The following is a 27,764-nucleotide window of genomic DNA, read 5'->3' on the forward strand; positions in this document are numbered from 1 at the left end:
CACGGGCTGGGCTGACACATGGGCCCCTGCTGCATGACCCCTGGAAGGTCACTTCCTCTGCAGACTCAAGTCACACACAAGAGGGCAGGAGGGAGAGGCCACGTGAACCGGGGCCCAGGCCTGCCTTGCCTCCTCCCCCTTGAGCCCCCAGCACCTGTCCTCTGGCTGCGCCCAGCGACGGCCGTCTACAACCCAAGGAAGCACAGGTCAGAGAGCAGTTACTTTGGATGATTTCTTTTATTTTGCGTTTCATATATTATCCAGTTTCACATTCTCACAGGCTCAGCAATTACAACAGCCACCTCGTCTCCCAAGTCTGAAAACGGCAAGACGGCCGCGGCCGCGGCCAAAGGCGAAGCACTGATGTGCTCATGAAACAAAAAATTGCACAATTTTTCCTTCATTTTTCTTAAACTAATGGCTGACGCTAAGGCTCACTGCTGGAGAACGGAAACCCTTTTCTTCTTCATGCCTCAAATGAAAACGTTAAACTTATCTGACAAGGCGGACAAGGTCTCTTCAATAATTAATTGCACACACACACGAAAAAATCCTTTATGTTGCATAAATATTTTGTTACACAGGGTACAAAAATACTTTCACTTTTTCGGTTGGTTTCAAAGTTTGGAAAGAATGAGGAGCCATGGCAGGGGTGGGGTGTGCCGGGGAGAGGTAAGCAAAAGGGGCAGAGAAAGGATTTTCTTAATGGTTGTTGGCCCATCTGAGGAGGAGAAAACAGAGGACCCTGATTTGAAATGACCAGGAAAATGTTCTGTCTTGGCTGGGTGGTCCTTCCTGTTCAGCCTGGAAGTGAGTGGGGTGGTGGTGGTGGTGGTGGGGTGCCAGCCACCGGGTGGAACTGGCTGCGGGGCTTGGTCCTCACTGAAGCCGGGTGGTGCAGGGCAGGGGTGTGGGGAGAGGGACCTGGAATGATGAGCTGTTAGTGGCCAGGCCTTGTTGCCGTGGTGACCCAATGTGAGAACAAACTGTACACTCACATATACACAAGTTTAAGTGTCTTAATTCATGCCAGAAAACATGCAGAATTAAACGCCTCGTGTCTTTGAGGTGGGGCTACGGAAGCAGATTTGGACTGGAGGCCGGGCCTTGCTCAGTCCCCAGGGAGGCCTCCCCGCTGGGCCTGGGGGTCCCAGCGAGAAGGCCCCTGAATCCAGCTGTGAGGCCTTGGAGTGGGGCTGCGGGACAGGGCAGGGCTGAAGAGGAAGAGAGGAAGGAAAACAGTCCACTGAGTCAGGCTTAAAATTCACAGTCTTTGGAGGGCAGCAGCAGCAGCTCTGCAGGGCCACCTGGGGACGGGGGGCGCTAAGGGCGGCTTCCTCCCCCCGGGGCCTCGAGCTGTGGTGACAAGACCTGGAGGGAGGGGGGAGAGAGGGGGCCGTGAGCAGAGGGGGAGACTGGGGCAGGACCCAGGCCCACCCCCTTGCAAGGAGGCTGCCAGGTGGAGGGTAGTGGGTGGCAGGGTTGGGGGAGTGGGGAGAACCAGCCAGAGTGTCCCCGGTGCAAGCTCAGGTCGGGTGAGCACCAGCGAGCCCCCAGGACTTGGGCAGAGGAGCCGTGGCCCTGCAGGAGGCCGGGCTCTGGGAGGCTCTCTGTCCTGGTCTCAGAGTCAGCACTTACTGAAGAACTAACAGAACTGCCGATATTTCCATCCTGGCTGGGTGGTATCAGAGGAAGGGTACCAGCGCACCTGTAAGAGAAGCCAAGGTTAGGAGCTGGCCGAGCAGTCCCTTCACTCAACGGGGGAGCCCGAGAAACATGGCCTTCCGTGCCCCTGTCCGAGTCCTGGCGCTGTCTCTGATGGCGGAGTCAGGCCACTTACTCACCGCTGGGTGTCAGTTTCCTCATCCCCAAAATGGGAGAGCGCCTTCTGACCTGCCTCTTCTACAGGATGGAGGTTCAAATGAGAGGACGGTCACAAAGGTGTTCCCGCTCCTCCACTGAGTCTGGCAGCAGTGGGAGCAGTCCTGGCAGCCGGCGGCGGGTGGGGGGCGCGCGGGCCCCAGTCTGCCCATCCCCCTTCACCAGGGGAGTGTGGGACTCCTGACATCAAGGAAGGGGCCGAACACATTTTCTCTCAACTTCTTTGAGTCTCAGTGTCCTCACAGCTCCAGAACAGACATGATTAAGCCACAGGGTGTGACTGAACTTGAGTAAACTCCGGGAGACAGTGGAGGACAGGGAAGCCTGGTGTGTTGCAGTCCATGCGGCTGCAACAAGTCGGATGCCACTGAGCGACTGAACAACAACGAAGTCACAGGGTGTCCACAAGGATCAGATAAGATAGAACATAAAACCTCGTTAGAAACCAAAGTCTGTGTGGTCTCCAAGGGGTAGGACTCCCAGATATGAGTCCTGTCCTCGTAGGAGTCCAGGAAGTCACAGTTGTGACCCAGCTGATGCTTCCACACCCATCCACCACCCCTCCTGTCCCCTCCATCATTATTGTTGTTTAGCCACTCAGTTGTGTCCAACTCTTGTGACCCAATGGACTACAGCCCACCAGGCCCCTCTGTCTATGGGATTTCCCAGGCAAGAATGCTGGAGTGGGTTACCATTTCCTTCTCTAGGGGATCTTCCGCACCTGGGATTGAACCCACACCTGCTGCACCAGCAGGCGAGTTCTTTACCACTGCGCCACCAAGGAAGCCCATTCCCCTCCATTACAAGACTCCTAATTCTAGTGATTTGTAACCTACCAGCTGAGCCTGCCAGCAACCTCAACCCTGGACTTGCCAGAAGGCCCCACAGAGCAGTGGCCCCAAAGCGGGATTCCCAGAGACAGGCCAGGAAACGACACATACGCCCTTCTCCGACGGCCGAGAGTCTGGATCGTGAGCTGTGCTGGGGGCCAAGCCAAGATCGCGAGGAGGCTGCCTGCCCCAGTCACAGACAGCACATTTGCCCCTGGCTGCCTAGGAGGGTGGGGGCAGGGCAGCACAGGGCCCCGAGTCAGGGGTTGGGGGAGGAGAGCTCAGAGCAGGGAGCCAGGCTTCTCTTAGGAAAGAGAGGGATGGCTCAGGAGACCCCTTGGGGAGGAAACTGAGTAGCAGCTGGGCACAGAAACAATCTTCATGAAACTGGACAGTCGGGCCCAGCACCCACTTGGCTGCCGAAGTCCCCGCCGCCGTAAGCAGAGAAGACATCAAGCAACGCCAGGCTACCTGGCGGCTGAGAACTTGCTCCTGTGCCCCCTCAGAATTCCAGGTGCTGTTCTGTACAGCTCAGGACCACCCCGTGCTCAGTAGGAAGTTGGCGCTGGTTCCTCGGAGGTGCCAGGACACTCGGCACATGGCACAACTGGGTCCCAGGCCACCTGCCCAAGGCCAGAAGGACACTGTGGGCTCCAAGGATGGGGCACCGCTGCTGCCAGCACACGGCTGACCCTGACCTGCCAGGACCACCTGGATTAGGACCCACATCACATGGACAGGGTCAAGAGCCTCGTGGAGGCATCCAGTCTCAGAGGCCACCTTATTTTCTCTCCTGTCTTTTAAACATCTGGAAGCACTTCCCTCCCTTCCTGGCTGACAGCTGAGTGGGAGGAAGCCTCTCTTCCCCTTTGCTAAGCTGTGGGCTGCCCTCCCAGCTGGAAGCCCAGCTGGACACCAGAGCTCATTCCCCAAGAGAGGGACGACGAGGAAACCAGCACCGCTGCCACAGGGCGAGCCTACAGCCAGTCCAGCTCGGGGAAGCCCTAGTGAGCCCAAACCACCACCCTTCACCCAACCTCCGGCTGGAGCAGCCCCTCATCAAAGAAGCTCAAGGCAGGCTGAGTGCCCTACAGGGCTGGAGCTGGGAGAGCATCAGATGTAGGAGGGACCCTGGAGGCCTCCAACCCAGCCTCCTCCCACAGTGGTTGCTGAGGGGCCCCTGCAGCAAGCCTGCCTCATCCGGCCCATCCCTCTTCACTAGGTGCTGCGCCCTGCACTCCAGAGCCTGAGATAGCCGCTGCCTCCTCGGGGAGGAAGTAGAGGAAAGCCCTCATTTCTGAGCTCGGGATGGCCATGCCACTGAAGTGGACAGAATGTCCTTGAAGCGCTGTGCTTCCACTTTTCTCAGATGCCTGGGGAGGCTGGTGGTCCAGGTCCCTCAAGAAGCACGGTCCATTCCAGCCCCAGCTCAGGCTCAGGGGTCACGGCCAGCTCAGCAGGGAGCGAGAGGCCAGTCCGCTCTCAGGTCCTCCAGTCATTCAGAGGGGGCTTGGGAGTCCTAAGTGGCCATCCCACAGGGACAGGGCATGGGCATCCAGAATGCCTACAGCTCCAAGAGGAGCAGCAACCAAACAAAGGAATTGGGGGCGCACACTCAGTCCTCCCCCAAACCTGGGACTGACAGAGAAGATACACCAAAAGGTGGGCGAATGGATGAATCCACATGAGAAGAAATAGGAACAGCCAACAGATAGAGGAGCCTCGCTCATCACAAAGTCAATTTTGGGACTTCCCTGGTGGTCCAGTGGTTAAGACTCCAAGCTCCCTCTGCAGGGGGCATGGGTTTGATCCCTGGTTGGGGAGCTAAGATCCCGCATGCCACGTGGTGCAGTCAAATTCAACAGTACCCAGTCTTACTTAACCCAGACCGGCAGGTCTACACTTTGACCTTGTGATAGTTCTAGGAAATTTATGATAAGGAAAACAAGCAGGACAGGTGCCCAGAGAGGTGTGAACAAGGGCATCCATGGCAGCACAGCCTATCAGCGCAAAAAGAAAAAGTGTAAACAGCCTCAGCCTCAGTTGCCTGCCATCTACAGTGAGCTAGACACACTTACATGATGGCAGGACAGCCAGAATGTAGATCTACACTTACTGACATGGAAGCATGTCCCGATATTTTAGTTCTAAAATGATTAAATATGTAATTTGTGTGAAAGGTTCATACCCATGGATTTACTTACACTCCTGTGTCCAACCACCTACCAAGTCTAAGGACTAAAAGTGCTGATATTTTGGGGAGCAGCAAAGGGAAAAGAGAAAAAGCCCTATCTATTTCTCCTCATGAATGCAGAGCTCTAACAGCTTAATGCTTAGGCACCTGGCACATGCCAGATGCTGTTCTTAGAGGTTTTCACACACTAAGTGCATTTAATCCTCAGAAAAGCCCTCTGAAGATGATGCTATTATCATCTCCATTATACAGATAAGAAAAGAGAGGCAGGGGGGTTTGTGTAACTCATCAGTAAGTGGCTGAGCCAGTATAAGGGGGCTGGAGAGAAGGGCCACAGTGAAAGATCCTATCCTCAGGTTGAAATGGAAAAAGAAGTCCAGGTTGGGAGGGCCCTGGTATGCATGGGGACACACAGAACCCTGCTTCTAGGCCAACATCTATCTTCATGTGCCCGACGCTAGCGTGCGCCTGCCACCCAAAGCCTCTGAAAGGAGATGTTTCTATCAAGATGATCAGAAGGTCCAACAAGACAGCCTCACTCATGCCAATACAGATTCAGGCCTGAACCATCTAGCTTGTCCCCTTTCTTCCTGCAGGTCTTGTCCTCACAACTACACGAGGACCCCGTTCAGTTTCACTCAGGCTGAACTGCTGGCAGAGGGCAGGAGGTCAGGATGTACATGTTGGGGTAAGAATGGAGGGACCAGTGTTCATCCTCTTTTGTCTACTGGCTGCTGCCGCCTCTCCAAATCACCTCCTTACCCCCGGGGAAGAAAAATGCAGGCTACTGATCCTCCGAGTTCAGAATAACCTCCTTAGTGTCCACTTCCTTCATGTAGGCATTTGCAACCTCCACCGCTGGGGCAGCACCATCGGGGGAGGGGGGGCAGGGAGGGGGCTCTTGGAAGTTAAGAGAAAGTGCTACTACTTAGAAAATGCTTTTAGGGACTTCCCTGGTGGTCCAGTGGTTAAGAATCCGCCTCCCAATGCAGGGGACATGGGTTCGATCCCTGACTGGGGAACTAAGATCTGACATGTTGTGGGGCAACTAAGCCCACAAGCCACAAACCACAGGGCCAGCCCAAGGGCTCTGGAGACCCCATGTACCGCAATGCAGACCCAATGCAGCCAGGAAGGGAGAGGGGAAGGAAGGAAGAAAATGCTTTCAGGCCTTTTACTGCATTTGGTCCTGACAGTGTGTGTTACTGTCAAGGACACGGCTGTGCAGAGAACTCAGGTAGCGGGACCCGGACTAGTCACCACCTGATCCAATCACTTCAGGCTGCCTCCTGAAAAAAGCCACCATCCTGCGAGGTGGCCTTCACCCCACTCCCAGGGGCCCAAGGTGACAGGAGCTCAGGCACAACGAGTCCTCTAGCCTCAGAGGTGACCGGGGGGAATCAGACAGTAATGACATTAAAATGTGCTGAGTTGCTCAGTCATGTCCAGCTCTTTGTCACCCCATGGACTGTGGCCCGCCAGGTTCCTCTGTTCATGGAATTCTCTAGGCAAGAATACTGGAGTGGGTAGCCATTCCCTTCTCCAGGGAATCTTCCTGGCCCAGGGATCGAACCAAGGTCTCCTGCATTGCAGGCAGATTCTCTACCACCTGAGCCAGCAGGAATGTTAAATAATAACCATCAGCACTCCCTCTATGCTTACAGGCTACCAACCATCCTATAAAGGAGCTAAGACTGTCATTTCACAAAGAAATGAAGACACAGGGAGGTCAAGAAAATTGCACAAGGTCACAGAGGTGTTGAAAGAGAGACAGGGCTTAGACGGAGGCAGCCACGGGGTATGGGGAGGGAGGGAGCAGGCTGGAAAGGCAAACGAGAGGCAGGCACACAGTCCTGCTGCAGAGAAGCTTAGGAACAGGAACAGCACACCACTCCCAGCCAGCTGGGGGCACCACCCTGAAAAGGGCAGCGATGTCGCTCCTGAATAATCCGACATTCTGACTGTCCTGGCTCCCAGACTCTGCCTCATGTGGTCATGGCCTAGCATCTCAGAGCGGACAGGGGCAGAAGCTCTCCACCCAATCTGGTCCTGCCCTCTCGTTTTGCAGATTGAGGACCACATGGAGGCCCAGAGGTGAACTCACCTGCCGAAGATCAGGTGGCCAACTAGTGGCAAAGCTGGGATCAGAGGTCTCGTGGGGCCCCTGCAGTTAACACCCCCCCCCACCCCACTGCTTGGTGGGGAGCACCATCCACCTTCTGCACTCCGCCAGGTCACAGAGGACTATCTTCACTCACGGCTCTGAGCCCACCACAGTGCTGGTCTGCGGTCAATCCCCAAACAGTGCCCAGGAGAGGAAGAGCCTTGCCACCTCCCGGCCTAGATCAATTTTCCAGTGTCTGTGGTACACAGCTGGGGAGACTGCCAACGGCAACCACATGTCTGCCCTCGTTCAACCCAAGCAGCCATGGCCCGGGGACTCTTTGTGAGGGTAGCAGCCAGGGAATCTGAGCCCTCCACCTTGGGGCTGGGTGAGTCCTTCAAAGGCCTGGGATGGGACACACACTTGGCCCTCCCGCAAGCAGACCCCCCAAATCCTTCCATCTCAGCTTCCAGTTTCTGCAAACCCTCCATCCTGGCTTCTCATATCCTTGAACCACTCATCTCCTTCCACTGCCCCAGTCAAGTGACCTGTGTTCCCCACCTCTCAACAGCCAAGCTGCTCTTTCCGAGCCTCAGCTTGCTCACCTCGCTGATGAGCGGCCCAGGTGCGCTCACCACGCACCCCAGCTCTCCTGTCTCTGCGGCACTGAGGCACGACTGAGGGCTGACCACCTCGCTTGGTACCCGGCGTGGCACTGGGCAAGCATAGAGCCCTCCTAGCCCAGCTGTACCCTCCACGCCCAGAAGCGCTGGCTGCATCTTCCGCCCAGCCTGGAGAGTGTCCAGGCTCAGCGAACAAGAGCAAATGACCAACGGGCACCTCAGAGGTTCCAGGTGCAATTCTAGCCCCTCACATGTCTTAACATTTAATTTTCACAACAACCTGAGGCAGATAATACTATTCTTAATTTCCAGATGAGTAAGAAAAAACAAAAACATCCAGACAAATCTTTCAGAGCTTTCTGGAGTTCATGAAAACAGGAGGAGGCAGAGGCGAGTCTTCTGGGCCCGGGGACCACACTCTATCACCACAGACACAATGGGCATAGCCTGCCCACAGGTGTCTAGTGGACCCATGGCAGTTCTCACACTCTGTGTTAGCAGCGTAGCCTGAACGTGGCCTCACAGCTTATCCTCTCCTCCCCCTGTCACATCCCAAACCCCAAAGGTACTATCAAGCAAGCAGCAGTGCTGTGACAGCTCTGGGGAGGTGGGCGGTCCATGGCCAGGTAGGAATGGAGCCTGGCCAGCTCAGAGCCTTCCTTCTCCCCCATCCTGCTTGTCCCGTCCAGGCTTACCTGAGCATGCAGGGCGGCAGCAGCAGCGGTGGCGGCTGGGTAGGTGAACGCAGTATGTGAGATGGCTGGGGTCAGCTCCGTAGTGTACAGAGGGTAGGGGGCCCAGGCCTCCGGGGATGCGGGGATCAGAGCGGCCCCCATCAGGTCATCTGCAGCAGAGACAAGAGCCCCCATCATCAGAATGCTGGCTCCCCCTTGCACCACCCCATTCCGAGTAGAGAAGGGTACCCAGTGCTATCGTTGAACATGAGGTTCCCTTCTCAGCTCCCCCAAAGGACCCCTAGACTCTAGGAAAGAAACCATAGTAACTTGGCCAGGCTTAGCAAGCATCCTGTCTGCTTCAAGAAGCCCTCAGATGGGCTCGTCTCAACCGAGAGGATCAGAGCGGGCTGCGAGGAAGCTGGGCAGAACCAACAGCTCAGGAGCTCAGGAGCTCAGGCTAAAGTGCAGCAAAGGCTGTGGGGGTGGAAGGAAGCCTGGGATCCACGGGCATGGGTAACGGTGGGTGCAAGAAGCTCCTGGAAAAGGGGGTGAGCATCCACTCCCTCAGGGGTGCCTTCTGCATGCAACTTCATCCACAAGGGCCCCCAGCTCTGCCAGGTAGAAGGCAGCAGATGGCCGCTGAGTGCCACTCACAGGGGTCCCGTGCGATGAAGTGTGCTCCAAGGGCAGGGTGAGCATTGGTGGGATTTGGTGTAGCCATTAGCTTGTTCTTGGCCATCTTGGTGTTGGCTTTGGCAAACTCTAGCCTCAGGGTCTGCGGGTTCTCAGGATCAAAGCGAATACCCTGTGAGAAGAGGAAGAAGGGAGAGGCTTTACTCTGTGGGACCCAGACTGTCCACTGCAGCCCCCATGATCTATCCTGAAAGACTCAGCCACACAGGCCAAGACAGAGGACACGCTGGTTGGGCCTTGTAAGGAGTGGCATTTGGCACAGATGGTAAAGCCAGAGATTCTGCCCCAGGAAGGCTGGGGATGATACATCTGCGGGCCCTTTCCTTAGGTGTGGAGTGGAAGAAGGTTTGCGGAAGACACAACAGAAATCCCGCTGTCTAGAAGTCTGTGGGTTGGAGAAAGGCCTGTTCTCCATCTACTCACGTTCAATGCATTCTTGGCTGCTTCTGCTCCTGCCCGGCTGTCAAAGATCACAAAACCAACAGGCTAGTAGGAAAAAGAGAGAATACCCTTGCATCTCTCCCAACACTGCATCTCCCCCTCAAGCAAACAAAACAAATATATATATATATATATATATAAAAATCTTGTCCATATCCTCCTGATGTTCAATAGGAAGAACAGTGAAAGGTTCTTGGGCACCAAAACTCTTCCACCCAGGTACCCCTTTCTGGGAAATGATGCCAATAGAGCGTTACCCCACTGCATGGAACGTCACCCGCTCTTTTGCTGTTGCTGTTTAATGCAGGCAGGTAATTTAGTGTTACTGTTTTGCCCAGCAAGGAAGGGAACACTGATATATCAAGAGCATGGGAAGGATCCAGGTTCAATCAAGGGGCAACAGGTTCAAAACTTTTCCAACTTCATTCTGCCAAGGTTCAGTCCAGACCACAAACGGCCCCTAAAGACTCTGGGCCCCAGAACTCCTGGCACTAGAAGCCAGGGCACAGCCACCACCTCCATGGTCCTCAGCCTCCAGCCCCACTATAGTTTCTCAATGGCTAGAGAGTGGGGACCAGGAGCTGACCGGAAGGAGAGGGAACCTGTCTACTTTTTCATCCTTTTACAAAGGAGGCTACTTTTTCATCAGCCCAGGACAGGACCAGGATGACAGGGGGCAGGTATCAGCTGCTAGATGCTTCAAGACTGAGGACAAGAGAACTGGCTTAGGTTCAAGCTCAGTAGTCGGTCAGGGCTGGGAGGAAGAAAAATCTTGGAGAGAAATTACCTGTCTTGATGTGAGCTTGATCAGGGACCCTTCATACCCCTGCAAAGAGAGGTGATCATTAACAGGGAAGGTCAGACGCCTCTGTTGTGCTACCCCAGCCACCCTGCAGCCCCACCTTTCCCCAGCTCACTCTCTCTTCTCCCGCCCAAAGGCGACCCACCCAGACCTCCACCCCCTGCTGAGCACCCTCAGCCCTCATTGCACAGCCTAGCACAAGGGGTGGGCATCACGCAGCTGCATTCATCCTTTTGTGCAGGAATTCCCCTTTGCTCCATTGGCCTGTCATCCGGAAGCTCAGACCTCCCCTCTTTTTCTTATCCGAAAATGGAAAATGCCACGCTGAATCTCAAAGATTCCTTATATGGCAAAGTCTACTGAGGTTCTACTGTCTCCACTTTACAGATGAGAAAACAGAGGCTCAGAGGGGCTCAGCAAATGACAACAAGCCACATGTGAGTCAGCCGAACCAGGGCAGAGAGCCAGGTCTGCAATCACAGCTTCTAATAGTTCTCCTGCTGCCCAGCTCGGGTCTGGACTCATTCCTGATGCTTCTCCTCCATCCGAGGCTCTGCCCATGGGTGGCTGGGTCCAGACTCACTTTGAACGGCCTGAAGAGCAGGTAGAGTTCTCTGGGTTTAATATCCACAGGGAGCCCACTGACGAACAGTGTCCGGACCTGGGGAAGAGACCACGGTGGTGAGGACCAGGCTTACAGGAGAACAAGGATGACGCCTCCTCCTTCAGGAAACGAACTGGAATCCTTCCAGGGTTTGAAGGAAGAATTCAGGATTTCCTGAGCCTCCTTTAGAGGCTGAGGCAAATGAGCACCCGAGTTTGACAGCATTTAATCTTTCAGAATCCTTTCTGGACCCTCCCCTCTCTCTGGATTCATCCTGCAGGCGTCACAACAAGCACGAGCCAAGCACCTCTGTGCAGACTGTCCCCTGCCAAACAGCCCCAAGGACAGCCCTGTTTAACGAGAGCACAGACCAAGGACCCCTCTGAGCCTTGAAGAAAGCTATGGTCTCTGACCTCCAAGAAAAGCACAGGTAGAAACATACATATTTTTCAGAAGATGCCACGGACCCCTGGGGGAGACAGCCTCTGTCTGGTTTGATGGGGAGGCAAAGAAGTAAACTCCATGCCCTGGAGTGATTTCATCAAAGGGCCCAGCATTTTCACATCCATCTCTTCCTGCTTTCTAAGCCAGATGTAGGCTCTTCAGTGGCCGGGTATGTGTTGTGTTCTTGCTTCTCTGCCCAGCTCTCTGTAGGGTGCTGGTACTAAATGTTTACTGAATAAGGAACTTAGGAAAGGAGTCAGAGATGGAACAATGATGCTGGACTTCGAAGAATGAGTAGGATCTTGCCAGCTTCTAGTGAGGCAGAGGATGGTGTAAGTTTCAAGCCTTGCCCTCAACAAAGTTACAAGCTGTAGGTGAAGCTGGGTCTCAACACCAGGTGCCCATCTCGTGACTCAGGTTTGGCAAACCTGACCTCCTGAACGGTGGATCAGGAGAGGACTGGCGGGAAAACCTTCTTAATTCACCTCTGCTGGTTAAATGCAGCCAGCAAGATCAGATCAGCCAATAATTATTACAAGGGAAGGAGATTTTCCAGAGTGTAGATCCATTAAAAACATTTTAAAACTGTGCTTTCCTGAGTAATGAAAAATCCGAAAGAGGAGAGCTTCCCAATACACTTGACTCCTGTTTTGTTTTTGGCTGCATAGCTTTCGGGACCTTAGTTTCCTGACCAGGGATCGAACCCTTGCCCTCAGTAGTGAAATCTCAGGAGTTCTAACCGTTGGACTGCCAGGGAATTCCCTCAACTCCTGTTGCAAGTCGCATGCATCTCATACCATGAAGCCAAAAGTAAGTCTTCAACTCATCACTGACAAGTAAGAACAAGTTTACATGCCTGATGGCTCAGATGGTAAAGAATCTGCCTGCAATGCAGGTCTGAGACCTGAGTTTGATCCCTGGGTCAGGAAGATCCTCTGGAGAAGGAAATGGCAACCCGCTCCAGTATTCTTGCCTGGGAAATCCCACGGACAGAGAAGCCTGTCAGGCTACAGTCCATGGGGTTGCAAAGAGTAGGACACAGCTGAGCGACTAACACTTTCACATGCCTCAACCTACCCGTCACGTGGTTTATTCTTGAAAGCCTTTAATGTGCCACATCCCCCTCCAAAGGCACCAGAGAACTTCCTTGCTCTGATGACAGCCTGCGAGATGAACCCAGGCCGTAGCCTTTCTGGAGACAATGGCGTAAACCAGGAGCCCAGAGCAGTCAGGCAAAGTTACACCCAACACACACATTCTCTCTCTCCAACGACACATGTGTCAACAACAGAGACAGGAACCGCTGTGTAACCAGTGGTCCCACCCCACCCCACGGGAATGGCTCCAAGCCCGCAGCTCATAGAACGGGTTAAGGACAGCTTCTTCTCTCACATGAGTTTCAGCCAAGAAGCAGAACTCCAGCAGAATCCCCTGCCAGTTTGGACACCCCCGTCCCCTTCAGTGATGCCTTCCCTCGCCACACACACTTCTGCTTCTGGGCCGGGGATGAGGCTTCCCTATGCCTCACAGCCCTTGGCCGCTGTGTCCCTGCGCACACAGCTCCTGAGCACCGCCCTGTTCCAGAAACATCTGGTAGAAACCAGACAGCCCAGGCTCCAGGAGGGTTCAATCGAGCTCCTGGACTCCAGAGGGCAGCTGTCCTCGACACCCCTCTGCCCTGTGATGAAAGGCCTCTCATTTACATGTAAACCCCCAAACAGAAATGTCTCTCTCAGGTCACGCAGCTTGTTTTTTTTAAAGGCAGAAGGACTCAAAACCCAGGTCTCCCTCCCAACTGCTCACCCAGACTGGAAGCTCAGCCTACCCCAGAGAATGGACTCAAAGTGCACAAGCCAGTCAGGGCCCCGTTCCCTCCTCCCAGGATGATGGGATGGACTTTGGGTCAAAGACACAGAACCAGAGCTGCCTCGCAGCAAAAACCTCTGCCTCAGTCCTCCCCAGGGGCCACCCATCTCACCCCGGCTAATTTTAAATCCTTCCTCCAATGGCTCCTTTCTGGCCAGACTTCCCCAGAGGACCCCTAAAATAGAAAGTTCTCAGCACAAAGTTTCCTGCTTGAGGAAGCAGACGGGAGTAAGTACGGGGGATCTTTCCCTCATTCCCAGCTCAGACCCTGGTTTCCAGCCTTCTCTGGGCTACATGACTCTTTTCTTCTGCTTCTCATCTTTTAGGTTCTAGAGGATACAATACAGGTCCCATCCTGTCCTGGGCCATCACCCCTTAGAAAGCAAGCCAAGGTCAAAGCCGTGATGGGTTAGGTGGTGGGCCCCCGTCTGCCAGGTCACAGACCCTTTGCTGGGAGGCTAACCTGCATGCTCTCCTTGGTTCTTACTTGACCCTGGACACCCCAGCAAATAACGTGCCCTCTGTCTGTCCCCTTCTGCAGACATGGAAACTGAGGCCCCAGAAAGGGCTCATGAAAGTCTGGAGCAGAGCTGGGTAAGACCCAGGAAACCCTGATTCAGCCATCCGTGCCATTCATCTGGCTGTGGGGAAGAGGGAGCCGCGGCTGGGCAGCCTCGTTAGCCCCAAGGATGGGTCAGGTGCTGCCATGCATCTTCCAGTAGCCAGGCCCTTCCCTCAGTGCCTGTTTAGGATGACGGCAACGTTTCAGTGACAGAAAGCATGAGCTTAGCAGACTGGCCGGTCACATGTCGAGACGACAGAGTTTCCGGCGCCCACCTACCCGCTGTGCTGCTCCAACTGCGTCAGGTCCGGCCCCAGCCCACTGACCCTAGGTCCCCAACAAAGACCCACAGAGACCCGCTGCTTGGCAGCTGCTCGTGCTGCCCCACAGCCCGCCCCTTCCTCATTCCTTAACTAAAGGGCATCCACCCTTCAGATCCCTCAATTTCCTCACCCCACTTTCCTTCAAGTCTTATGAAGGCCCTTAAAGACCCCCTGGTCTTTTACTGGTCCTACCAGTCTGCACTCACCTGGACTCCAAAACCCATAGACAGGAGACAAGTCTCAAAACTTTCCTATCCTTCAAGGTGTCTAGAGCCAGGCTCAACGCCTCAGACCTCCCCCATCTCTACACCCCTCGGTCCCTCCAAAGGGACTCAGCCACAGATGAATGTGGCCGAGCATAGCAGAGTGATGCCATAAATGGGAAAGGCTTTAGTTAGCGAGACCAGGTTTGCATCCCAGCTTTATGCTTGGCTTGGCGAAGCTGCTGAATTGCTCCAATCTCAGTTTCCTTATCTGCGCAACACGGATATCATCTACCTTCCAGGATGACGAGCACACTTCATTTACTCTATGCCCAGCATACAGGAGAGGCCCAACAACATGCTTGTTCACTTAGGGCTCGGATAATCTTGGCATTTACCTGCACAAAAACCTCACCTGTCAGGTACCGCAGGCCATTTAGTTATAAGCCTAAGGAGGCTGGGGGGCTTCCCTGGTGGCTCAGTGATAAAGAATCCATTTATCAATGCAGGAGACGCGGATACGATCCCTAGGTCCAGAAAATCCCCTGCAGAAGGAAATGGCAACCCACTCCAGTATTCTTGCCTGGATAATCCCATGGACAGAGGAACCTGGCAAGCTACAGTCCATAGGGTCACAAAAGAGAAGGAAAAGACTGAGCAACTCAACAACAGTGAGGCTGGATCAGGTCCAGATCAGACTGGGGCTAGGAACGTACGGGAGACAACCTTAGGCAGTCGCTGGATTCTTTAGTGCTCCTCTTCCCCAGGGAGCTCATATCCAAGGTGGGAGACACTGAAGATCAGCTAGTTCAACAACCTCATTTTACAGATGACAAAACTGAGGCTCAGAATAGGAAGCTGACAAGGCAATCTAATGGCACCGTCAGGATCCTTAGGTTTGGCAGGGACAGACACATGCAGTTACTTCTGTAAGGTCAGGTCAACAGTCCTGGGTCTCAGGCCAGCATTGGTGACCACTGCTCCACGCAAATCACTAGTGCCAGCCTCACGACAATCGGACACAACATTCAGCAGAGAGTCAAGCATGGACAAGGAGTCAGGGACCAACGGCCATTGATACAAGATGGAAAGATTAACCAAAGAACCCATGGCCCATTCCACAAAGCTTGCCAGGTGGCTCAGATGGTACAAGAATCCGCCTGCAAAGCAGGAGACCTGGGTTCAATTGGGAAGATCCCCTGGAGGAGGGCGAGGGAACCCACTCCAGTATTCATTCCTGCCTGGAGAATCCCATGGACAGAGGAGTCTGGAGGGCTACAGTCCATGGGGTCACAAAGAGTCTGAGACGACTAAGTGACCAACACTTTCAACACAAAAATGTTTTAGGGTAATTGGAGGAAGTATAAGGGGTTGCTCACACAATCCCAGGCTGCTGGAAGGCACCAGCCTTGTTTAACCTGGGCCCTTCTCCTTCCATACACTCACTCTCTCCAAAAGCATTCACACAAGCCAAGAGAACACCTCTCTTGCCACGAAACATGGAAAGCAACCATGGTCCTGTTGAAATGGTCACTTTCGTGGCATGTACCAGCAGATCATGCTGGACCACAGCCTCATCCTTGGCACAGTTAGAAGGCAAGTTTGGAACAGGGAGGAGAAGGTAGTGATTGGGGAGGGGTAGAGAAAAGATAGGGAATCCTTTGCAATCCCCTGGTGGCCTAGTGGTGAGGACTTGGCGCCTTTACTGCTGTGGGCCAGGATTTAGTTCCCTGTAGGGAACTAAAGATCCCACAACCTTCGTGGCTCAGCCAAAAAAAGAAACAATGAGCAATTTTTTCAATGAGGCCAGTGAAAGAAGACACATGTTGAGGAACCTGCTGGAAGCATCAAATTCAACACAGACCAGGAATGTGGCCAGAGAGGTGTCCCCACACAGGACCATCACAGACACGGTGTACGGCCTTCATGATGGTCAGAAGCAGACTCACTGGAGGCCCCAGCCAGCACCGGGCCTGTGTAAGGCAACAGGCTGACCTTCAGCACAACGGTGTCCCCAGGCAGCATGGCATGGGGCTCCCGAGGCTGCTGATTCAAGCAAGCCCTGCTGCCCATCCTTCCCTCAGGCTGCCGGGAGCCAGGGCGTCCAGCCCACAGGCTATCACTGGTGGGCAGACTTCCTGGGGCGGGCTCGGTCTTCCCTGTGTGGTCTGGGCCCTTTTCCTCCAGCTAGAGCCAGACCTCGGGTCCACGGAGCTCCCAACGACCTCTGGCCTGCTCCTCCCTCCTCCCATGCTCTGGGGAGGGGTGGAGGAAGGCACAGGAAGTGGGGGCCTCCACCCTCAGCCTTATTCTTTTTTTTTTTTTTTTAGCCTTATTCTTTTAAGACTGTGCTGGGTCGCTGTTACATGCATGGGCTTTCTCTAGTTGCAGCAAGTGGGGTCTACGCTCTAGTTGCAGTGCACAGGCTTCCCATTGCGGTGGCTTCTCCTGCTGTGGAGCGCCGGCTCTAGGGTGCACAGGCTTCAGTGGTTGTGGTACGTGACTTAGTTGCTCTGTGGCATGTGCAATCTTCCCGGACCAGGGATCGAACCTGTGTCCCCTGCCTGGGCAGGAGGATTTCTTATCCCCTGGACTACCAGGGAGCCCTATCAGACTTATTTTGAGGCACACACAGGGCCCAGACCACATGGGGGCGGGGGGGGGGGGGGGGCGCGGCCTTGCAGGAGGAAAGCCCCCATGTGGGATAGGATGGGGGCGTGGGGTCCGCAAGGCTACTCCCCGAAGTCATCCTGCCCTAGCTGGGGGAACCCCACACTCAGTCAGCCCAGGCCGGGGCCTGACTGCTCCACCTTCATTCACAGCATAAACACTCAGCTTCCCAGGTAAGGGCAGCAGAGCGATACTGTGGCTGAGAGGATAGGCTCTATATGTACCAGTTTCTTTTGTTGAGTCTCAGCTGTAGCATGCGGGTTCCTCTCTAGTTTCAGTCTGCGGGCTTAGTTGCCTCACAGCATGTGGGATTTTAGCTCCCTGACCAGGGATCGAACTCGCATCCCCTGCTTTGGAAGGCAGATTCTTAACCACTGGACCACCAGGGAGGTCCCCGCCAGCTTTTACAAGAGATGAAAGGGGTAAACACTGCTGTCAAAACAGTCGTTCATCCTTGGATATTAAACCCCCTTATCCTTTAACTCCAAAAGACAAGACAGCCTCCTTCCAAACCCCAGCCTTGTACTGTCTGATACAGCACCCTGGACTCTGGGGACCCCCTGTTTGGGGCCCAGATCTTTGTCCAGAAAGGATGCTGAGGTAGAAAATACCAGGGCCACCCCCATCCTTCCCCCACTCCCAAATAAATCCCAGTAGTCCACCAGGAACACTACTCACTGGAAGAGAACTCGTGAACCCGTGCCTTCTAGGCAAATCTCTGCCTCACAAGGCTAGGAAGCTTGACTCTGGGCAATAGAAACATCACACCAAAGAGATAAAAAACACTTTTTGAAAACTGATTCCTTGTAGCAATCCTTTACCAACTCTGATAGTTAGAATCCAGTTCGGAAAAGGAACTGTTTCAACTGTCCACTCCATCAAAACATCTTGCTAGCTTTGAACCCTGCCTGCTTGCTGCTTAGCACAGGGAGCCCTCCTGGTGTCATCTGGATGGAAAACACCACATACAGAAGCGGGTGGGGGAGGAGGGAAATCCAAACAGGGGAAAAACAAGCCTCTCGTAAGCCCCTCCCACATCCTTCCCCAGCTCCCAGCCCTCTCCAGCAACCAAAATGCAGAATCTCTGAGCTGGAAGAAACCTTATTTTTAGCTGAGGTCCAGGGAGTTGCTCCAAGTCACCGAGCATGTCAGAAGTACCCCAGTGTCCCTGGGTGCCCAGCTCACAAGTCAAGGCTCTTTGGCAGACCTTGATCTCACACCACCAACCCACTCAGAGCCCAGTGGGGGTCAGCCTTAGGTGTCCAGAACAAGTGGCCTTCAGCATCTGAGCTAGGAGGGCAGAGGGATGACTGGGGGAGCACAGAGGTTCCTCTGGAGGATCCATGGTTAGTCTTAAACAGTAAGTTATATATATAGGGAAATCAAAGGAAAGACTGCCAACTCTCAGTGGCTGAGTGGGAGCAGCCTTGTGCAGTGGGGAAGGAGCTAGGAGTAAAGCAGGGCCCCCCACAGCTTCAGGAAGACCCGAGTCCAACCAGAAGCCCAGGACACCTCATTCCAGCATCTCACTACCGCCCCTACCAGCCAGATCACGGGAGTTTATGAACTTCAGACTGCATTATATAAAGCTTGCAGTTTTCCTGCTGCAAACGTCCACTGCCCATCATCACGCCCAGGTCAGCTCTGGCTTCTCTAAGGGGAAAAGAACCATTGAGAACCAAGACACAAGACTCAGGCTCAGCTTCCTGCTCGGCCAACAGAGCTGACACGGAAACAAAAGAAAAAGTGCCTCCAGCCAACTATCAAAGAGCCTGATTGAAGTCCCAGCCCTGCGGCCAGGGAAGTGGCTTCAAGGCCTTCACCACTGCCTCAGCAATAGAGAGGAAGGGTGGGCTAGACTCAGGGCCCTTCATGCTCTGACCTTCTAAGAAACCAGGGAAGGGGAGAATGTGATGGAGTCTCCGAGTGATGCTCGGGCACTGTCCTCCATGGGCTCAGGGCTCCTACGCCTTCCTTTTTGCCCACAAGATGGCAAGGAAAGCAGGAAAGAAGGGGACAGAGGTTGAGAGGGTGAGAAAGCAGGATGCCGGAAGCCAGGCCCTGGGGGTTTCAGAGGGGTCTCTCTGCTGGGGCAATATTGCAGCTGCCAAATGGAAACCTCAGAGCAGGCACCGTACCCCTGCAGAGATCTCAGGGGCCTGGGCCTTTTCTGCTGTATACGTGTGTCGGGGGTGGGGTGGGGCTTGGTTCTGCCTGCGTCCAGTGCTTAGCCTTGGCACTGGTAGGTCGCTCTTACCCCTCCCAGGGGAAATAAGTCCCTCTCAGTGGGGCCACTTGACGAGAGGTGGATGGAATGTGGTGACATGGCCCGCAGACCCAGGACTTATAAGGGCTGAACAAGGACACGGGGAAAAGAGCAAGCAGATACAGCCAGACAGAAGAGCAAACAGATACAAACACACACGCTCCCAGAACCCCAGGGCCTCCCGTGTCCTCCAAGGAGCTCAGGGCTGCTCAGCTCCCAGCTAGGACGCTGCCCAGCTTCCCTCCAGCCGTCCCCACCAAGGACACCTCCAAGTCACCACAGTCTGACCTGTTGGGGAGAAGTCCAAGGTTGGGAGCTGTTCCACAGCGCTGTGCCTTCCTCTGACAATTCCGGCCCCAAATCACACAAATCAGGGCCTGGCTCTAAGGCCCTACTTTGGGCAGCACTTTGTAATTTCCACTTCTTTCACACCTACCATGGGAGTGTGAGCCTGAAGGGCCTCTGATGTAACAGGCAGAGTGAGAGGCCCATTTTACAGGTGAGGAAACCAGCTCAGGAATTAGGTGCCTGGCCAGCCATTGGCCGAGCTGGGGGTCAACTCCAAGTTGCCTGGGAAGTTAGGGCGGGAGGAACTAAGACGGCCTAAATAAAGCTTTGGACCTTACAGTCCAAGCTATTTCTAGCCCCAAGAATGGAAGGCTCCTCATCGTGGGAACACACCTGGTCACAGCTGCTGCGAGCCCTGCTCTGCACCTCATTAGGGAACCCAACCAAGCAGCATGAACTGTACTATGCAGACTCCATGCTCCCAGGCTGGCTGGAGGCAGGGGCCAGGCCTGCTTTCCATCTGGTTCCAGACAGAGCCAGAGGACCATGCTTTCAGAGGCAACTCAGAAAGACAGGCTCACAGGGCCTCCAGCACCAAGCTTCCGGGCATGGCTCCCTTCACCCCCTGTGCCATCCACCCACCCCGTCCCTCTTACTGCTGTGTGCTCAGCCAATACCTGTCTACTGCCTGACCCTGTAGCTGGCAAAGGTTGCAGGTATCACCACTGCTACACACCACCCCACAGATTCAAGGAGTTGTCCTAGGGAATCCCATGCCCTTCCCCTAGCTCCAAAATCAGTACCTCCAACCCTTAAACCATGTAACGTTAATCCACTGAACGCAGGGCACCATGCATCTGAACACAGAGCACTGAGCCCTTCACATCGGTACCCCACCTGACTGAGGCAGATGAAGTCTGATGAGTTTCCTAAAGGGATGCTCCTGTCGGGAGAGGGTCTCTGTTCAGGGATGGAAACGCTTCTAGAACCTGTATTCTAGTTTGGAGCTGCCCTTTCTCCAACACAGTAGGACCCCTCTATCCTAAGTCGTGCCCATATATAGCTGCAGCTACACATGAGAACAGGGACCAGTCTGGGTGGAAGTTCTTCACAGCTGTGATAGCAACAAAAGTTCCACAAACTGGTTTCAGGTCCTATTCCAAAAACTTCTCCAGATATTTCCTAATTAAAATGCCAAGCTCCAAACACACAAAAAAACAAACCACTCACTTGGGAAGAGGGAGGGTGGCCAACCACATAAGAGGAGGAGGTAGAGACGCCAGGACACTCAGCTCGGCATGGTTCAGGTCAGGCCCTGTCCTTTCTCCTTGAGGGCGCTAGCCTTGGTCAGAACTATACAGGTAGCCGTGATGATTTGACAGTCCACGGCCTGTCCTCAGTCAGCTCTAAATGGCTGTAAATGACTGATGGGCCAAGACAGACCCTCCGACTACACCCAGCCCCTGCTGTACTCTGGAGGCACCCAACATGGATGGATCCACCAGCAGACTCTTCAGGAATGGAGGACTCAACGATCCTGCCACCCATCTAGCCTTGACACACCTCACGGGTAAACTTATTCTTCCCATCCAACGATGGAATAGGGAAAGAAGCTGAAAGCGTGGAGGCCATGCTGGTCCCTGGGCAGGCAGTAGACAGGGTTCGGCATAGGAAGCTCTGTGGGCTGTCTGCAGTTCCCATCTCACAGAAGCGTGGTTTCTGAAGTATAGGAGATTGGCTCTGCCTCAGGTCCTCACACTGTGCCTGGGGTGTGAGGTCCCCTCTGAGGCAGCCAGGGTCAGGGGATGGCAGAGAACTGACACGTTACCAAATGTTGCTGCTGCCCAAAATCAGTGGCTGAGCAGAGGCTGGGGGCCACCATGTGCGGCCAGAACCCAACACTCTAGTTGAGCTCTTGGTAACCCGAGATGGATGGCCTTGGACCAGGAGCTCAGCCCTCAGGGCAGGTGGGAGGACTCCTCTTTTCTACCTCTAGGACTCTCTGGAGAACCAGTGTGATAAATGGGTGGAGATAAAGCAAGCTGAGTGCTGAAAATTGATACTTTCAAACTGTGGTGCTGGAGAAGACTCCTGAGAGTCCCTTGGACAGCAAGGAGATCAAACCAGTCAATCCTAAAGGAAATCAACCCTGAATATTCATTGGAAGGACTGATGCTGAAGCTGAAGCTCCAATACTTTGACCACCTGATGCAAAGAGCCAACTCATTGGAAAAAGACCCTGATGTCAGGAAAGACTGATGGCAGGAGGAGAAGGAGATGACAGAGGATGAGATGGTTGGATGGCATCACCAACTCAACAAACATGAGTTTGAGCAAAGTCCGGGAGATAGTGAAGGACAGGAAAGCCTGGCGTGCTGCAGTCCATGGGGTCACAGAGTTGGACACAGCTTAGTGACTAAACAACAACAACAACAAACGGGTAGAGAGCATAAGAGCAGAACAAAACATTGCACGGTTCATATCCTGTCTCCAGTTACAGTACTGGCCAGCCTCCTCTGCCCTGCTCCACCCCAGAAATGGAGATGAGAAATCAGAATGTCCAAACATTGAATGATACTTAGAAGCTAGTTCTTACTGGGGTGAACCAGTCAGGCTGGCCACTTACAAGGAAAGAGGAGATAAGGAGACCCAAGAGAAAGGTAAGAGAAAGGCCTCCCAAATGAAAAGCAGTCACTTTAGACTTACTTGAAGTACCCCCCTCTTTTTTTTTAAGTTAAGATGCCCAAAGCAACAGGGAATCAAGGGGTTGGGAGGTGAAGGCGGTCAGCCCCAGCACAGGCTACAAGGGGGATGTACTGTCTGTAAAGAATTCACCTGATCTGGTTTTTATCACCACACAATAACAATTCTAAACATCATCTGTGATAAACTGCTCCTCCCGCAGGGACTGACAGCTCCCACCACCCAGTCTCAGGATGTGACCAACTCAAAGAGAACTAGTCTGGAGCCAGCCCTGGGCTTCTATTTGGGACCCTGTAATCACCTAAAGCTCAGCCCTAAAGAGCCTGAGATGCAGATCCTCTCCCCTCTCCACCCTCAAGCCTCATCCAAACCCCCAACATAAAACAGAAGAGCCAGCAGAGTGTGTTAAAAGCAAACTCTGGGTTCAAACCCCAACTCAAACATTTACGAGCTACATGAAAGCTATTTAACCTGTGTCTCAGCTTCCTCATTTATAACATTGTAATAAAATAAGTACGTCACAGCGCTGTTATGAGAGTGAAATGAGTTAAAATGGTCAAATGTTCAAAACAACACCTGTTATAAAGACTAAGATATGGGTTCACAGTACTGCAAATAGTTCAGTCTCTCCATTAGGTTATCTGAACAGAGGAGACACATCCCAGCAATCCCCAGGGCAGAGGGGAGTCTGATCTACCAGAACCTGTCTGGATTGACCTGCTTGGGTCCTGTTTCCAGGTAAAAGCCCAGAAGCATAGATGTTTCCCTCTCCTTATCCCCTAGAAAGTCTTCAGACAGAGCACCAAGATGTCCCAGATCCTGGCAAATACTTTTGATGGCAGAAAAAAGAAAGGGGGCAGTGCCCAAACCACACACTGGACCCTAAAATTCCTTCACTCATTTGAGAGCTAACATTGACCTATCCTGCCAGAGGCTAGGGACCAAGCTGGTTCTTAAGAGACCCCTAGGGGACACACGATGGACACTGGGGTACCAGACCTGCAGGAAGCAATTTTGACCCAACTTTAGTGGATGCAAAGGACAAAAATGGGGATGGAGAACACGGAGGGGCCAAGACTCAGGTCAAGCTGTAGCTCCCTTAGCCACCATTAACCCTGCCTTTCTGTAACCGTTGAGCTGGCTTAAAACTTTTTTAACTTTTAGAAAATTGAGCCTCACCCCCACCCCAAGATTCCAAATATCCCCCTCCTCATAGGGGGCCCTCAATGAATAATTACTGTAACTTAATACTACCTTGTATTATGAAAGTGAAGTCTCTGTTTTCAAAATAGAATATACTTTCAAACCAAATATATGTTTCCCCAGAAACACTGTAACTATCCAGCCATCCCTCAAGAATCATTAAGCCAAAACAATGCTTGGGTCTGGGTCTGGGCAGCATCAGAGGCAAGCCCAACCTGAGCTGGGTTCTTGTGCGGTGGTATATCCTCACCGGGAGCTCAGGCACCAGCCAAGACACACCCAGGGGAGAGTATAGCCTTGAAATTGAAAGGTACACTTGATTTTCTAACACATCTCCTTCCCAAGTGACAGAAAAATGCCGATTTCCTCCCAAGCCTGCATGATCTCAGGCTGTTCATATTGTGGCCCCCAGCATTACTTCAACATAGTAAATTCCCCATAGTCACCCAAACAAGTCATGAGGTTCCACAGTCCACCCCTATTTTTATATGCGCTATTCCCTCTTCTCGGAATGCCTCTACCATCCCTCCAGGTCTAACAACCACCTGCTCAGCCACATCGTCTTTGCTTTCCTAGGTTTGCTTTAGCTAATCTCCAATAGCCAACTGGGAAGAGCCAGCCTAGGTCAGCCATGAGAGGAACCACCTCTGCTAAGGTGGATTTCCCCAATGGTGGCTCTTGGGGGTTGCAAAACTGCCTACCTAGGGGGCATCTAAGCTGAAGAAAATGTGTCCAGTTGCTGCTCAAACCACTGATCTAAGATGGAACCCTGGCTGAACAGTTTTTGGCCGGAGAAAAGGGGCCGACTCTCGTGCTTACATGACCAGAGCAGATGTGGGGCTCCAAGAGACCACTGTGGCCCTTGGTTTTAGACCTCTGTAGTAACAAGAACTCATGCTCCCTACCCTCCCCAGCACCAACTGCACTGATTCCCTGAAGCACTGCAGGGCTATAGCCCACCTCTGCCCACAAGGAGAGAAATTCTACTTCTTGAGGGTTCTGCCCTCTCTCTCAGAAAAGCTAGTTAGAAAAAAGTGACCAGTACCTCAAATGATTTCTCCAAGATTTTAGACTGGCCACATGGTTCACCCTTCCCACTTCAAAGGGGTGGGTCTGAGGGTCTCAGGCAGGGTAAAATCCTTGCTGAAGTCAACTCTCCAGCAGAAGTGGTTCTGGGTCCATGTCCAGCTTCACAGGAGATAGACAATTTCAGTAGAGACCACACACACACAGCAACCCTGTCACCCTCCCCCAACTCTCAGGGAGACTCTGAACAACCAGGTAAGGTCAGGATGGGGTCCTCAAAGCCAAGAGCCTGTCAGCATCAAAGTCCAAGACAGAGAAGGCCTTCAGAAGCCAAAAGAACACCAGCCCACACCACACTCGTGGACAGATGTCAGACCCTCTGGTGTAGTGAAGGGTTGCATATTCCGCCTTTCCTTCCCCACAGAAAGCGAGATCTAGACCTAGATTCTCAAGATGTCATGCCATTGGTGGACTGGGGCTGGCACCAGGCCTCTGAATTGCTAAGCGTGGGAGCTAGCCCTGTGACCCTCCCTCCACCCCTCCCACAGTGAGGAGCCCAGCCCAGCCCGGCCACCGCCGCCATTCTGCACCAAACCTATAGCACGGAGGCCGGCACCACTGGAGGGGAGGCAGGCAGCATCGCCAACCCCCACCACAGGCTCTGCGGTTTCTCCCCGAGACCAAAGGGAAGGGAGCTCAGGGTGGATAACTGGCCCTTGGTTTCCTGGGCAAGAGCATGCCGGACAAGGCAGGAAGGGTCTCCTGACCCTAGAGTGACACAGCAGAGGCCCCTCTAGAGAGAGAAAAAGCAACGAAGCCTGCCTCCTATCCACACCAGTTTTGTCTCCGCCGGCCAAGCTTCTGGTCTCCATTCAATGATAGCCTTAAGGCTATATTCACACACCCACCCCTCCATCCCGTATAGACACACCCTCCCGGGTTTTGCCACATCCAATTAACTACCCAGCTGCTGGTGATTCCACGAAGCCTTCGGACACCCTCCTCCTAGCACGTGGCCGGTGAACATTCCTTGTAGAATCCCACCGGGGCCAGCTTTGGGGTCCTGGCTTGGCTGCCAGGGCAAAATCCGACAGAGGAGAACCCGGGACTGAGAGTCTTTAGGCATCTCCTTCTCAAATCAGTCAGTTGACATCTTTGCCAAAGCCCAGGCTCTGGGGCCGTGAAGAAAGCCCGTCTATCCCGCCATGAGTACAACTCTAGTGAACCAAGGTGCCGCGCAGCCGGCCCAGGCCTCCAAGGTCACGAGGAGGGGTCAGGGGGGAAAGTGCAAGGGAGTGAGCGTGCCGCCCGCCCGCCGTGCTAATCGCGCTCAGTTTCTCTCAGCCGAGGCGGGAGTCCCGGCCATGCGGGAGGAGCGCCTCGGAAGAGGACAGCGAGCCGGGCGGAGTGTGGAGAACGAGGGACGCGCCGGCAGCGGGCGCGGGGCGGACGCGGCGCAGCTCGCCCACCGCGGGACGCACGGACGGCGGCCGGCGCGCTGCCCGCCCCTAGCCCGGGAGGGCGGGGAGACAATGCCCGCCCGGCGGGGTAGTCCAGGCCGCACGCCCCCGCCCGCCGGACACGGGCTGCTCCTCCCCGGCCGAAGGGCAGCGGCGGGAAGGCGCCGGGAGCCGCTGCCAGACCGCGCGGGGGGCCGCGCGCGCCCCGTCCCCCGCCCCCCTCCGCGTGCGCTTCACCGGGCCGCTCCCGGGGGCGCAGACCCACCTCCTCCTCCAGGGCGCCGCCGGAGCCCGCGCCGGTGCCCGCGCCGGTGCTGTGCTCGCCGTCCGGCTTCAGGTTGCTCATGGTGCGGGGGGTGGGGTGGGGCGGGGGTGGCGAGGGGAAGGGAGCGCTGAGGGCTAGCGCGGCGCCCGGCCCCGGCGAGGAGGTGGGGAGGGGCGCGGTGAGCAGTGCGCTCCGGGGGTGCGGGGCGGGGTGGCGGTGAGAGGGGCAGCCGCCGCGTCGGGTTGGGGGGTCACATCAAGTTTGGCGGGTGCGGGAGGCGGGGAGGGGGTGCGGCGTGGGGAGGCACCGGGAACCGGAGCGGAGCCGGAGCGGCCGCCGCCTCCGCCTTTTCAATGCGACCGGCGAGTGCGCCCGCGGCGGCGGCGGCGGCGGCGACGGCGGCGGCGGGGCGGGGGGCGGGCGCCGGGGGAGGGGGGCGGGCGCCGGGAGGCGGCGGGGGGCGGGGGCCGGGGGCCGGAACCGGCCTCAGCTGGGGCCCGGCCAGCCCCTCCCCCGCCCTCGCCGCGGTCTCCGAGGGAACGCACAGCCAATCCCCGCCGCGCGCTGCGGGCTCGCCCCGGCCGGGGCTGCGGCGCGCCAGTCTCCGGCGGGGCTTTCCCCCTCTCTCCCGCGTCCTTTCTCTCCCTCTCCCTTTCCCCCTTCCCGTCTCCACCACGAGTTTTTAAACTTGGATGAACTCACCCAGCGAACTTTCTTAAAGGGACCGCGCGCACCGCGCCGTCCCAGCCTGCCGGAGGTGGGGCTGGGTGCCAAGCGCCCCGCGCTCCCTCGTTCCCTCGTCATCTTCACCCCGGCGGCCCCACGCGAGGGGGCGCCCGAGGCGGGACTCCAGGGTTGTCGGCTTCAGGAAGGAGTCTCCGCTTTGAACTCTGACCTGGGGTTATGGGTGTCCGGCGCGCTTTCACCGCCCCCCCCCCGACCCCCCATCTATCCATCCAGCCCCCGTCCGCAGTCTCCTTCTTCCCTCCCAGCGTCGGACCTGTGGAGGGCCAGGTTCTGGGGCTCAGCGCCAAGGCGGGGCTGATACCTGGGCTTCGGCCCGGGCTAGGCGCAGTCTGCTGCGTGACCTTGAGGAAATCACTTCCCCTCTCTGGCCTCAGGCTGCCAGCCCAGAGGGTGGGACTTAGATCTCAAACTCCCCTCCCGCCGGCAGTCACAGACTAGGACTCTGGGCTGGGAGAAAAGTCTCGGGGATCCAAACGGTTATTAGCCGCTGGAGGCGGCGGGGGGTCGGTACCTCGAAGGACCGAAAAGGTTTCATTCATGCGCCCCACCCCCAGCTTTAGGGTCCTCGCCTCCCTCGGCTTAAATACCACCCAACACACAAACACACGCACGCACATCTTTTCCCCCTCCTCCCCTTCAGAGCCCGAGGCTTGGGCACGGCTGCGGTGACTCCCCCCTCCGCGAGTCTCAAGGGCGCGGCCCCGAGTTGGGTTTTCCTTCAGACTCTTGGAAACCCGCGCCGACCGCTGCCTGCCCCCGAAGCCACCTTGTGAAAACCCGAACCCACGTCGGGTCGCGCTCAGCCTGGAGCCCCTCGGAGCTGCTCCAGGGCTGGGCTTCTCCCCAGCGCCCCCGTCCCCACCTCGAGCTCCGGGGCATCCCGGCCAGA

General features: G+C 55.1%; 1 protein-coding gene across 3 annotated transcripts; it reads right to left on the reverse strand.

Moving 5' to 3' along the window:
• Nucleotides 1-218: 218 nt before the first annotated feature.
• RBPMS2 (RNA binding protein, mRNA processing factor 2) lies at nucleotides 219-26,993 on the reverse strand. 3 transcript variants are annotated; one of them, XM_043920468.1, is made up of 8 exons: nucleotides 26,831-26,993; nucleotides 10,829-10,906; nucleotides 10,231-10,269; nucleotides 9,426-9,488; nucleotides 8,964-9,114; nucleotides 8,328-8,476; nucleotides 1,639-1,708; nucleotides 219-1,214 (listed from the first exon to the last, which is right to left on the reverse strand). In XM_043920468.1, exons 1-7 carry the CDS (start codon nucleotides 26,930-26,932, stop codon nucleotides 1,646-1,648), a joined length of 645 nt encoding a protein of 214 aa, XP_043776403.1. In that variant the 5' UTR covers nucleotides 26,933-26,993; the 3' UTR covers nucleotides 219-1,214; nucleotides 1,639-1,645. The 3 variants fall into 3 exon arrangements, with proteins under 3 accessions (XP_043776403.1, XP_043776402.1, XP_043776404.1); XM_043920467.1 differs by having other exon boundaries at nucleotides 219-1,371; nucleotides 26,831-26,987; XM_043920469.1 differs by lacking the exon at nucleotides 26,831-26,993 and adding an exon at nucleotides 26,129-26,770 and having other exon boundaries at nucleotides 219-1,371.
• Between the last annotated feature and the right edge of the window lie 771 nt (nucleotides 26,994-27,764).

This window comes from Cervus elaphus, chromosome 12, assembly GCF_910594005.1.
Source record: "Cervus elaphus chromosome 12, mCerEla1.1, whole genome shotgun sequence".
NCBI classification, from domain to species: domain Eukaryota; kingdom Metazoa; phylum Chordata; class Mammalia; order Artiodactyla; family Cervidae; genus Cervus; species Cervus elaphus.

What these genes read in the sequence shown, in the direction of transcription:
- RBPMS2 (XM_043920468.1), bottom strand. Translation starts at nt 26,932, where the DNA reads ATGACGAGGGAACGAGGGAGCGCGGGGCGCTTGGCACCCAGCCCCACC. An exon ending in TCAAGCTCACATCAAGACAG is followed by an intron (nt 9,489 to 10,230) that starts GTAATTTCTCTC and finishes TTTTCCTACTAG; the next exon opens with CCTGTTGGTTTTGTGATCTT. An exon ending in CTGCCGCCCTGCATGCTCAG is followed by an intron (nt 1,709 to 8,327) that starts GTAAGCCTGGAC and finishes CTTCTCTTACAG; the next exon opens with GTGCGCTGGTACCCTTCCTC.